This window comes from Oratosquilla oratoria, chromosome 22 (assembly GCF_046742065.1).
Source record: "Oratosquilla oratoria isolate Oo_2021 chromosome 22, ASM4674206v1, whole genome shotgun sequence".
Lineage (NCBI taxonomy): Eukaryota > Metazoa > Arthropoda > Malacostraca > Stomatopoda > Squillidae > Oratosquilla > Oratosquilla oratoria.
In genome coordinates, this window is record NC_134798.1 from 50,072,716 (window position 1) to 50,085,215 (window position 12,500).

General features: G+C 41.0%; 2 protein-coding genes across 3 annotated transcripts in view; one reads left to right on the forward strand and one right to left on the reverse strand.

The window, feature by feature from the left end:
• Positions 1-575: 575 nt before the first annotated feature.
• LOC143037576 (uncharacterized) lies at positions 576-8,852 on the reverse strand. The gene is made up of 3 exons (XM_076206005.1): positions 8,660-8,852; positions 7,249-7,550; positions 576-673 (listed from the first exon to the last, which is right to left on the reverse strand). Exons 1-3 carry the CDS (start codon positions 8,807-8,809, stop codon positions 592-594), a joined length of 534 nt encoding a protein of 177 aa, XP_076062120.1. The 5' UTR covers positions 8,810-8,852; the 3' UTR covers positions 576-591.
• The window catches only part of LOC143037574 (uncharacterized), an 11,459-nt gene continuing 1,280 nt past the window's right edge, over positions 2,322-12,500 (forward strand). Inside the window, exons 1-6 of one of the 2 annotated variants that reach the window (XM_076206003.1) lie at positions 2,322-2,781; positions 3,214-3,469; positions 6,544-6,726; positions 8,846-9,004; positions 10,907-11,068; positions 11,983-12,027. In XM_076206003.1, the coding sequence (XP_076062118.1) occupies positions 6,579-6,726; positions 8,846-9,004; positions 10,907-11,068; positions 11,983-12,027 (514 nt within the window). In that variant the 5' untranslated portion in view covers positions 2,322-2,781; positions 3,214-3,469; positions 6,544-6,578. Of the gene's footprint in view, positions 2,782-3,139; positions 3,470-6,543; positions 6,727-8,845; positions 9,005-10,906; positions 11,069-11,982; positions 12,028-12,500 lie in introns of those variants that run through there. The other variant, XM_076206004.1, reaches the window with a different exon arrangement.

The window sequence follows — 12,500 nt, forward strand, 5'->3', positions numbered from 1 at the left end:
AATGGAGCCTTCTGTCATGGCCATCCCCCTGGAAGGGAGTGGGGGAGAAGTTCCCAGGAACAGGCATAGAAACTACAAATTAGGCAGGATAGATAAGATGGGGGAGAGGGAGGGAGGGAGGGGGGATTTGGGGGTTTAGTGGAAGGAAAGAGAGAAATGGAAGGAAGTAAGTCGAGTTATGAAAGATGTGGGGCAGACCCACTTGCTCGGTTAGTTTAGAGTCATTGTAGATATAGTAGGCTCTGAACTTCTGACTCCATCAACCCAAGTCCTGCGGTTCCTGATGTTCCTCTTCAGGCTCCTCTATATCAGATGGGGAAATCTGGGGCCGGCTGCCGGGGCTGGGCGGTTCATCAATTGAGCCCTCAGAATATTCCGTTTCTGAATCATCCGACTCAAGCTGGAAAGTAGGGATGTTGCTTGAAGCAGTAGAATCCCTGCTGGTTGATGGCTGTTGCTGTAGTAGTGGTGGATAAGTGGCAGGAGCTGCATAAAACAAAATATAAATAAAAAACGAAAATATCCATGTTTTTTTGGTCAAGGTTTTTTTTTTATAAAAAAAAAACCCAGCTCGGTTTTTTTGAGTTGCATCTATATCCATGTACAGGTTGGCCGAAACAGGAGACAAATTGGAGCCCATACTGCAACTGTACTTTCGCTTGTAGAATTCGTTCTGAAAAAAAAAACATTCAATGGAACACAAAGGCGAACTAGATCGAGAATTTTGATGACTGAGAACGGGAAATTGTCCTGATACACTTGCAGTCTTGATTCCAAAAATGGGAGAAAATCCTCAACATTAAAGTTAGTGAAAAGGGAGGTAATATTAAGGCTAAGCAGCCTGACATTCTGTACTTAGACATTTTTAATTTTAGAAATGAAATCAAAGGAACGTTTGATATGTGAGCTGGAAAATTGTCCAGCAAAAGTGACAAAAGGTCTGAGAGCCATTTGGAAAGCTTGCTAGTACAAGAGTCTCAGTTAGAAATGATAGGTCTCAAAGGGGTGCCTGATTTATGTAATTTCGGAAGACCATAAAAATAGGGGAGCTTAGGATTTGTGACCTTCCACTGAAATCGTACGGACATTGCTGTTAAATTCAGAGACTGTGATCTTCATTTTTTTTAGGTTTCTCGTAGGTTTCCGTATCATTCAACAAATCAAAAACTTTATTAACGTAAACCGAATGTTCTAAGATAACAACTTTACCTCCTTTGTCTGCTTTGGTGATCAATATATTATCAAACTTCTTCAAGGTTGACAAGACCTCCCGATGTCATTTGGGTAAGCTACAATCACATTTAAAATACTTGGAAATTTCATTTAACAAAAACCCTTTGAGGCAAGTGAGATCTTTCTCAATATTATTCGCTGCCACATGCACACACACACACACACACACACACACACACACACACACACACACATACACACACACAGATGCACTCACACCCAAACAATCTCTCCTTGTTATTGTCTCTGCATCCCCCCCCTTCTCGCCCCATACGCCCACCCCCCACCATCACCCAGCCCCCCGTCACTGTGGTTGGTTGTAGGTAGCAACCAACCTGTAATTGATTAAGTTCGGAACCGCCTCGTAGTTGATTTATATCGTAATTGCAATCTTGCATGATGTTCTGATTGGTATGCTAATCAATTTCAGGCTTCCGACTTGTGGTCCGCCACGCCTTAAAAAAAAAAGAAAAAAAAAATCTAAATCTTGCCCTGATAGTACCATGAATTCTTTTCTCATTCCTTACCTTTCCTTTCCCTTTCTTTATCTTTCGCGTTTACCCACGCCTTAACCCAGCCCTCCAATACCTTCCTCCTCTTCTTTCCTCTCTATTCTCTCTTCCTTCCGCCCTCCATCATTTACTCTTTCTTTTCCTTCCTTTCCCCTCATCTCCTTCCCTCTCTCTTCCCTATCCATCTTCACCCCTCCCGTTCCAGCATCTTCCCCTACTCTACCCTTCCTTCTCTCCTTGTGTTTTTGTCTCCTCTTCCCCTTCCCTCCTTTCCACCTCTCCAATCTACTCCTCTCCATTTCCCTCCGCTTCCCTTCCCTTCCCTTCCACTTCTATTCCTTTCCATTCCACTTCCCTTCCATTCCACTTCCCCTTCCATTCCACTTCCCTTCCATTCCACTTCCCTTCCATTCCACTTCCCTTCCATTCCACTTCCCTTCCATTCCACTTCCCTCCTCTTTTGTCACTTTTCTCATAACGCCCTTTATCCCCTCTCCTTTCCTCTTTCTCTCATTCTCCTCCCTTTCTTCTCTCCCTCTCCTCCCCTTCCTCACTCTCCTTTCTCCTACCTACATTTAATCCTTCCTCCTTCCTCTTATTTTCTCTTTATTCTCTTCTCGCCTCTCTCCTTACTTCCTCTTCTCTTCTTTTATCACCTTTCATTTCTTCTACCTCCGTTCTTTACCTCCTCACCCTTGTTCTCTCTTCCTATTGTCTTCTTTCTCTTCTGCCCCGTCTCCTCTCCTCCTCCTCCTCTCTCCCTTCCTCTTCTGTCTCATTGGCTGAAAAAGTGTTACAATATTGGCCTTCCATTGGCCAGAAAGTTGATTGGTAGGTGGAGCGTATTTTTATGTTGATCAGTTTCCTCGCCAACGTCGTCTTTGGCGAATTCGACGAGTTGGGAGAAGCAAACGAAGTAGAGTTCGGAGCCACGTCACAAGAGTCGAAGTTGTCGAAGGACGAGGAGGAACCTTGAGGAATCTTTGGGAAGATCGGAGAAACTCCTATGAATCTCTTGGAGATTCGGAGAGCTTCTGTGAGTTTCTGTGATTTTTTGAGAGCTTTTTGGAATTTCATAAATGTTCTGGTACCTTTTGAGAGCTTCTGTAAATTTCTAGAACATTTAAAGAGCTGATGTGAGTTTCTGAGACCTTTGGAAAGTTCCTGCGAGTTTCTAGGATATTTAGAGAGCTTCTCTAAGTTTATAGGAACTTTGGAGAGCTTCTATGAGTTCCTGGGACATTTGGAAGGCTCCTGTGAGTTTATGGGATATTTAGAGAGCTTCTGTAAGTATATGGGAATTTTGGGAAGCTTCTGTGAGTCCCAGGAAACTTTGGAAAACTTCTGAGAACTCCAGAGAGCTTCTGAGAACTTTGAAGAGCTTCTGTGAGTTTCTGTGAGCTTTGGAGAGGCTCTGGAAGTTCTTTTCTATGAGCTTCTGACAATTTCGGAAATCTGGGAGTTTCAGGGAACCTCAAAAAGCTTCTAGATGTTTCTGTGAACCTCAAGAGCCTCCAGTTTGGCTTGGAACTTGTCTCGTTCCGAGCGAGCCAGAAGGACGTCTTACGGGATTCGAACCGAGGTCAACAGGGTTCAGTGAGAGCTGTAGAACGTGTGAAATTCCACGTGACGTAGCGTGACGTGGCGTGACGTGGAGTGACGTGCTAGGTGGCCAGCTTCGAGACACTCCTGCCGACATTGTTGATAGAGTCTATCGTTGATCAGTAAGTAATAAATAATGATTAATAAATATTAAGTAATAAGTAATGAATAATAAGTAATGAATAGTAAATAGTAAATAATAATTCATAAGTAATAAACAATAAATGATAAGTAACAAGTTGATAAATAATAAATAACTAATGAATAATAAGTAATAAATAAGAAATGATAAGTAGTAAGTAATGAATAATAAATGATAAATAAAAAACTGTAAGTAATTGATAATCAAAAATTAATCATTGATAACGAATAATTAATATTTAATGAGTAATGTATGATAAGTAATAAGTAACATCACATATGTTACTGCTTCATCTAATATATCAATCAGATATGTAATCAACCCTTTGATATCCATATTAGAATCTTATGAGTGTACTTGTTACTGCCAGTCGATTTCATTCAATTGTGGAACATCTGATAAACACACACACACACACACATATATATAGTGAAAGCGTTCGCGGCGCCACTACGGAGGCGATCCAAGTTCGAATCCCGCCCAGGGCTGAAATAATTTCAGTATCGCTGCGCTTCGAGTCGTTACTCGAACTCGAGTGGGCGGGGAGTTGGGTGTGTGTGTGCGTGTAAGGTCACAGCATTACCCATAGATCGGTCATAATTATAAGAGCTCTGAGCTCTCCTCCGAGTGGGTGGAAATAACTTCGACATCTGTGTAGTTAATGAATGGAATAAACTTTCTGCAGAAGCAGAGCAAAGTAGTTCAGTTCGAAGCTTTAAGATTCGTTTAGATAAACACCTAAGCAAGATGCTGTAATGCCTGCCATTTATTTTATATATATATATATATATATATTTTTTGTTATTGTTGGTTTGTTTATTATTATTTCCTTGATTTTCATTTATTATTAGTTATGTCAATTTATCATTATCTACTATTTACCTGTTTGTTTATTATCTAACTATACCTATGCATTTATTTATTTTATTTATTATTATTTATATTATTATAATTTTTATTTCTATTTATTTGATCTATTTATCATTATAATTTTTTTCCGCATCCGACCTAGTTATGGACCAAAAGGTCTCCTGTCGGCATGCTCCTCCTTTGTAATCCTTTGAGTCCAACACGTGATCCAAAGACCATGATGGTGAAACACACACACACACACACACACACACACACACACACACACACTCACTCACTCACACACACGCTGAGCTGAGCTGCCACGAAAGTGACCCGCAGCTCCTGGTTCGAATCCTGCCCAGGGCCGAAATTATTTCGGTACTACTGCGCTTCGGGTCGTTACTCTGACTCTCGTGGGCGGGGAGTTGGGGGTGTGTGTGTGTGAAAGGTCATAGCATTACCCACAGATCGGACCTACGAGCTCTGAGCTCTCTTCCGGGAGGGAAAAAGCTGTCGATCACGAGTCCAACACGTGATCCAAAGACCAATGAATACACACACACACTCACTCACTCACTCACACACACACACACATACACACACACACACACACACACACACACACACACACACACACTCCATAATTAATGCTTCACTGAGTCAAACTCCTGCCCCAGTGACTGGAAAATTTCATATATCACTCCCATCCCCAAATGTCCGAACCCACAGTCACTAAGCGACCTTAGACCTAATGCTATCACCCCAATCCCAAGCCTTATCTGTGAGGGTTTTGTTTTTGACTCAGTATACAACAAAATTAAAGATCAAATCGATATACAACAGTATGGCAACATGAAATCCTCCTCCACAACTCACTATCTTGTTAATCTTCTGGACTTCTTGCACAGCCACTTAGACAAGCGTAATACTTCTCTAGCCTTGACCTTTATTGACTTCAAGAAAGCGTTTGACCTTGTTGACCATAACATTATCATCTCCAAAGCCATACAACTGGGGATCCAACCACACTTGGTAGCATGGCTAGCCGACTTCCTGACCGGACGTCAACAGGTAGTGAGGTACCAGGGAACGACATCCTCCCTCCTCCCTCTAACCTGTGGGGTCCCTCAAGGGACCAAGATGGGACCACTGTGCTTCCTCATCCTCATAAATGACGCATTAATGGACACCCAACATAGATGGAAATACGTCGATGACTGTACAGTTGGCATTCCCATCAACACCAGGCAGCCTGACTTTTCTTCACTACAAAACATCCTAGACAACCTCAAAACGTGGACTGAGAGCAGGAATGTGACAGTTAACCACAGCAAGACCGTGGTCATGCATGTTTGTACATCCAAACAGGCGGTGGCACCACCTCAACTGTCATTAGGAACCCATTCCCTTCAGGTGGTCCAGTCCGCCAAGCTACTAGGGATCACAATAGACGACCACCTTAACTGGAACCAGCACATCAACAACATCATCAGGACAGCCTCTCACAAACTCTTCATGCTGCGCAGATTGAAGTCCCTTGGTACCCCATCACCAGATCTAAAGGGAGTCTACACCACCTTCGTACTCCCCACCCTCAAGTACGCCTCCCCAGCCTGGTAATCATCACTCAACATCACACAGAGGAGCAAATTAGAGAAAGTACAAAAAAGAGCGTGCAGAATTATCTTGGGTAATCAGTATGAGGGATACGAACACGCCCTCACCACCCTCAGCTTGCCAAGATTGTCCGACAAACACAGTGAGGCACTGAATAAGTTTGGACAGGACCTAATGCTACACCCACGTCACCGTCACTTCCTCCCACCTAACACCACACCCACCCGCCATGCAACTCGGCATTCAAACAAAATCAAGCCCATCAGAGCGCCGAGGACTGACCGATACAAGAACAGTGCCATTCCATCCATTGTCCGCACAATAAACTCATTATAAATTTTAGACTAAGCATATCACTCTAATAATTACTATATTACTCATAAAAGTGCCCAATTGTATTATTGTCAGTGTATCACTGCTATCTCAATAAACCTATTATTATTATTATTATTATTATTATTATTATTATTATTATTATTTACACACACACACACACACACACACACACACACACACACACACACACACACACACACACACACACACACAATGAATGAATAGCTTAAGATTTATCTTTGTGTGTAGGGCCAGGGAACTTCATCCTCAACCTCTCCTGAAGGATGACCTCAACTGCGGCTCTGAAGGCGACGACCCTGGTCCTTCTCCTGGTTTCACTGGGGTCGTGTGAGTACGAAATGTACCACTTTGTGGGTCGTGTCCTCTCGGAGTGGGATGTTAACTCCACCGTGGAAGGATACAGTAGAATGTGTAAGTATTTATCCCCCTTTTTTATGAGTGGAGTGGAGTGGACGCAATCTTTCTCCCCCCCCCCCGTTTAGGAGTGAGTCTAGTAAAATGTTTAGTTGGTGAGGTTAAGTTAGGTTAGGTTAGGTTAGGTTAGGTTAGGTTAGGTTAAGTTAGGTTAAGTTAGATTAGGTTAGGATAGGTAAAGTTAGGTTAGGTTAGGTTAGGCTAAAATTAGGTTAAGTTAGGATAGGTAAAGTTATGTTATGTTAAGATAGGTTATGTTAGGCTAGGTTATGTTAACATAGGTTGAGTTAGGTTATGGTGCGTTGAATTAGGTTAAGGTAGGTTAAGGTAAGTTAAGGTTAGGTTAAGATAGGTTAAGTTAGGTTAAGATAGACAAGGATAGGCTCGGTTGGGTTAGGTTAGACTAGGTTAGGCTATGAATAAAGGAAAACAATGGAAAACTTAACTTCAGTGAAATACAGAGAGGAATGGAAGACATGATATTTTTCACATGGGTACATGTAGGGAGGAAATAGTTACTCAGCATGGGGACTGCCGTGGCTCGGTTGGTAGAGCGCGCGTCTGTTAACCGCGTGGTGAATTCGGCGTCTCCTCGAATCCTGGCCGCCGTGCAGGGAATAGGAAGGGTATCCACTCTTGAGTATTGGCCACTGACCGATGCTTAACTCGGACCTGGGGTGACTTGGTGACGTCAGTGTGTGATACATTGGCTTCCTTCGGGTATCGTCAGTGATATGGCATAGCGTGGACACCGTCTCTTGCGTTAACGTAGGAACAGTTCCGGACAACTGGGAAGGTTGAGGTACAAGCGGATACCAGCCCTGCAAACCACAAAAAGAAAGAAAACAACAACAACAACAGTAAAAAAACAAATAAAAACAAATAAATTTATATATAAATAATAATAATTACTCAGTTTCTGAGTACTTTACAGGAGACTTTGGGAGCTAGAATGATAGAGAACAGAAAACTATTTTCAGAAATTATCAGTAAGACAGTAAAATTACTTCTTATCTTTTAAGTTTAAAGTGTTGGAACTAAAAAGAAAGTGATTTGTAGTTTAAGATTCTCGCATTTTTTCTTACTTTGTGAATAACCTCTAGTTTTGAATTTTTGGAAAACATTTACTAAGTAACTTTCATTTATAGTTTTTGAACGCTTTACTTCGTAAATATACTGTTAACTTTTGGCCTTGTATGAAATTTAGTCAATTGTTAATTTGCGAATAAATCTTGACTTAGAAACCTGAAAACTGTGTAATTTATGTTTACAGAACCTAGATTTTTATTTTGTGTGTGATCAATTTCCAAATTGGAATCTGTCTTTTTAAATTTTAGCTTTAGAAAGAAATATTCTAATATGTAATTGCCCAACTAAGCCTTGACTAGCTTTCTCTAAGTAATTCATAACTCAGGAAACCTTGAAAATTTATATTTTGTGAACATAAAATTTAAAAGCTTAGAATTTTCTGGAGTGAATATTTTTGTATTTCAGGAAGCCGAAAATATCATTTTCTTGAGCAATTTCAGAAAACTTAGAAATTTAATTTATAACTCATCATTAGTCTTTTAAGTAAAATTTCATGAGTAATTTTCAGCCTTAAAAGTTATGGAAAATATTTGTCATATCTTTTAGTTGAGCCTTGAACTTATAATAGTTCTGAGTAACTTAACTTTCAAAGTATCGAAACCGGTCTAGAAAGCCTATTGCAAAAATCTACTGATACCAAGTCAGCTCACTCTATGTCCATAATTCGTAGTCGCCGGTGCAAGTACAAAGTTTGGACGTCATCTGGCCTGATAGCCCATTCGAATGTTGGCCGTGGCTGCCATTGCATATCTACCTCACTGCCATCACGACCCACAGTACTTCTTCCCTTTTCATCAATTATCTATTATCCACACCAGGTGACGTCACACATAAGCCATACCTTGCGCGTGAGCTGACTTAGCATTCGCAGCCTTTGTCCCTTACGCCTCCTGAAACCCTTCTCGAGGCGATTACAAGTGGGTGTGTCTTTGAGAACGAATGACGTCACACAAGCCACACCTCTCTTCGCGCGAGCTGACATAGTACTCATAGACTCTGTCCTCCACGCCTCCGAACTCTTCTGCAGGTGACTGTAAGCTTCTGTGCCTCTGGGACCCGATGTGTATGGCGGTATCCGTCTACGAGACGACGTACTCGTTTTACACCTGCGCTTACGCTTTGGCGAACAATACTCTCGATGCCAGGGATCTTCAAGTGTCTGAAGGAGTCGTTACATTCTTGAAAGGTGAGGACTTCAGTGGTTCTGAAAGTGAGTTTGATTGATATTTTACCAATATGATGCTCCAATAATCGTATAAAAAAAATACATATATATATATATATATATATATATATATATATATATATATATATGTATGTATTGAAGGGTCGCGGTGGAGTGATGAGTATGGTCCTCGCTTTGTAAGAAGCAAGCCGCTCTGGCGGGGGTTCGAATCCCAGCAGAAGAGTTTATTTTATATATATATATATATATATATATATATATATATATATATGTATATATACATATATATATGTATATATACATATATATATATATATATATATATGTGTGTGTGTGTGTGTGTGTGTGTGTGTGTGTGTGTGTGTGTGTGTGTGTGCTTACATAAATCAAAAGGCCATTTGCCCTCTTTACACCAGGTGACCTAGTCAAAGCATACACTCACCTTACATACACTCCCACACCCCTCCAAAAAAGCCATTCGTTGTCCCTCTCATTTTAGCTCCTCGTGGATAACAAGGATCCTAAACTGGTTTACCCCCACCGCTTCATTACATGGCAATAACCCCCGTACCTCTCATTCACTAGAGAAGTGTAAAACAGACAAGGAGAAATCCCATCGGGCAGCGTTATTTTCTCTTACATATATACATAGATACACACACATACACACACACACAATCTATATATATATATATATATACACACACATATATATATATACAATATATATACATATATATGTATACATATATATGTATATGATATATATGTATATATATATGTATATTATATATGTATACATATATATATATATATATATATATATATATATGTGTGTGTGTGTGTGTGTGTGTGTATGTGATAATTCTTATGACAGTCGCATGCAGGATTCGAACCCACTGCTATCGGCCATCCGTAAAATCACCTTCACAGAGCCTTAGCCCACTACACTAACAGACACTAAAAAGCCTTGAAACCTGGAATCGAACTGATTCCCGAGGATAGGAAAGATCACTAATCTGCGACCCCAATTCCTGTTTTACACAAGGCCCAAGTGCACCAGTTGGCAAGGGGTAAGGATCGGAACAAATCCCTTTCACGCTTCTCGCCATTGTAACTGAGAGAAATTCACTAGTAACAGCAACATCAATCCGATAATTTTTATGACAGTCACATCCAGGATTCGAACCCACTGCTATCGGCCACCCGTAAGATCACCTTCACAGAGCCTTAGCCCACTACACCAACAGACACTAAAAAGCCTTGAAACCTGGAATCGAACTGATTCTCGAGGATAGGAAAGATCATTAATCTGCGACCCCAATTCCTGTTTTGCACAAGGCCCAAGTGCACCAGTTGGCAAGGGGTAAGGATCGGAACAAATCCCTTTCATGCTTTTCGCCATTGTAACTATGAGAGAAATTCACTAGTAACAGCGACATCAATCCGATGTGCACTTGGGCCTTGTGTAAAACAGGAATTCCAGGTTTCAAGGCTTTTAAGTGTCTGTTGGTGTAGTGGGCTAAGGCTCTGTGAAGGTGATCTTACGGATGGCCGATAGCAGTGGGTTCGATATCGGCATGCGACTATCATAAAAATTATCGAATTGATGTCGCTGTTACTAGCGAATTTCTCTCTCATATATATATATATATATATCTATATATCTATATATATATATATATATATACACATATATAAACTGTATATATACATATATTACACCCACACCCACACACACACACACACACACACACACACACACATATGTATATATATATATATATATATATATATATATATATATATATGTATGTATGTATGTGTCACGTGTAGCATAGATATTCATATAATATCCACTATGGTCCTGGCTTTACCCTCACCTTTCCTCTCCACGTGCAGAGAATCTGTTGGTGTGGACGGGTGTCGAGCACTGCCGCCTCGTGGACTGCTTGGATTGCGTCTTCGACATCCCCATGTGCCCCTCGGAGGAGGAGGAGGAGGTCCCCCTCATCAGCTCGTCGGACATGGCATGGAGAATCATCAGACAACTGCGTCGGATGCGTGAGTTGTCGGGAAGATGGAGGGAGAGGGCGAGGGAGAGGAGAAGGGGGAGAGGAAGGGGGAAAGGGGCACAGGAAAGAGAGGCAGAGCGAGAAGAACGTTGGGGAGAAGGGTAGGGAGAGCTGGGGATGGGAGGTTAGGATGGAGAAAGGACAGGGGGAAGAAAGGGTAGAGGGAGCTCAGGGGAAGGAGGAAGGGAGGATCAATGGGAGAGGTGGCAGGAGGAGAGGGGGAAAGGGGAGTGGTGGAAGGGGGAGAGGGGATAGTGGGACAGGTGACAGGGGGGAGAGGTGGTAGGGGGGAGAGGGGGAGACGAAAGGGAAAAATTATGTATACTGGATGAATAAACTTAATTTCAGTTGGCACATTAAATCATCTCACTTCTTTTCTCGAAAAAATTCGTTCATGAGATTTGTGTTTTGCTGTTCTTGACCGAATCTTTTAGAAAAATGGAGACAATACCTAACTATTGCAAAAAGGCTGATCCTAACTCATGCCTAGCTGGATTAATTCATTTGTTGCGTTTTGTGATTTTATTTTCTATTCTGTCTCATAATATTTCGTTCACACCTTCTTGTGGGACTTAAACCTTCCATATCTTTCCCAATACATTCAGTAATAAATATTCACTAACCATGTCATAAACTTTTCTTAGGTCGTCAAAGACACACATATCTCCTTACTTCTCTCTCTCTCTCTCTCATTTTACCACTTTGTCACGATGACGTACGTTTTTCAATCTTTATTTCGGTTGATTTCAAACGATTTTATTCAGTTGGGAGACGAAATTTGACAAAAAAAAAATAAAGAATAGGTACATGCACGGACAGACCTTATCCAGTTCTGTCAACCCTTTCTTTTCCTTATTCTCTTTAGCTGACAGCCCTGACAATTCCTTGGACGTTTTCTTGCAGGTGTAAATGAAACGTACGTAAGACTGGAGGCACAGAGTTATACAGGTAAGGAGTTATATGTACAGTATGTGCATATGTATATGTATATGTATGAGTATATGTGTATTTGTATATATATATATACATATATATATATATGTGTGCGTGTGTGTGTGTGTGTGTGTGTGTGTGTGTGTGTGTGTGTGTGTGTGTGTGTATGTGTGTGTGTCGTTGGCTATTACACATTTGCTTGCTCCATTAAATGTTCAAGGCTCAACCCCAAAAAGAAGGTTTGTTTAAATCTGTTCTGAATAAACGTTCCTTTAGGCTAAAAAAAAAAATCGTCTGGCGTTATTCAGATCAAATTCCTTGAATGTACCAAATTAATTTCAATACAGTAACATACTTTACATATTCATCTTTGTATTTACATGTTCCATTCTGCTTAGCGCCAGACGCTTTTATTCATCTTAGAGGGACTTCTTGTCTCTGAAGATATAAAGACTATCTCAATTGCCCCATGAAGTACTTATGTCACA

What these genes read in the sequence shown, in the direction of transcription:
- LOC143037576 (XM_076206005.1), bottom strand. Translation starts at nt 8,809, where the DNA reads ATGAGTACTATGTCAGCTCGCGCGAAGAGAGGTGTGGCTTGTGTGACG. An exon ending in TAAGTCAGCTCACGCGCAAG is followed by an intron (nt 7,551 to 8,659) that starts GTATGGCTTATG and finishes TGTGGTTTGCAG; the next exon opens with GGCTGGTATCCGCTTGTACC. An exon ending in CACGGCAGTCCCCATGCTGA is followed by an intron (nt 674 to 7,248) that starts GTAACTATTTCC and finishes TTTTTTTTTCAG; the next exon opens with AACGAATTCTACAAGCGAAA.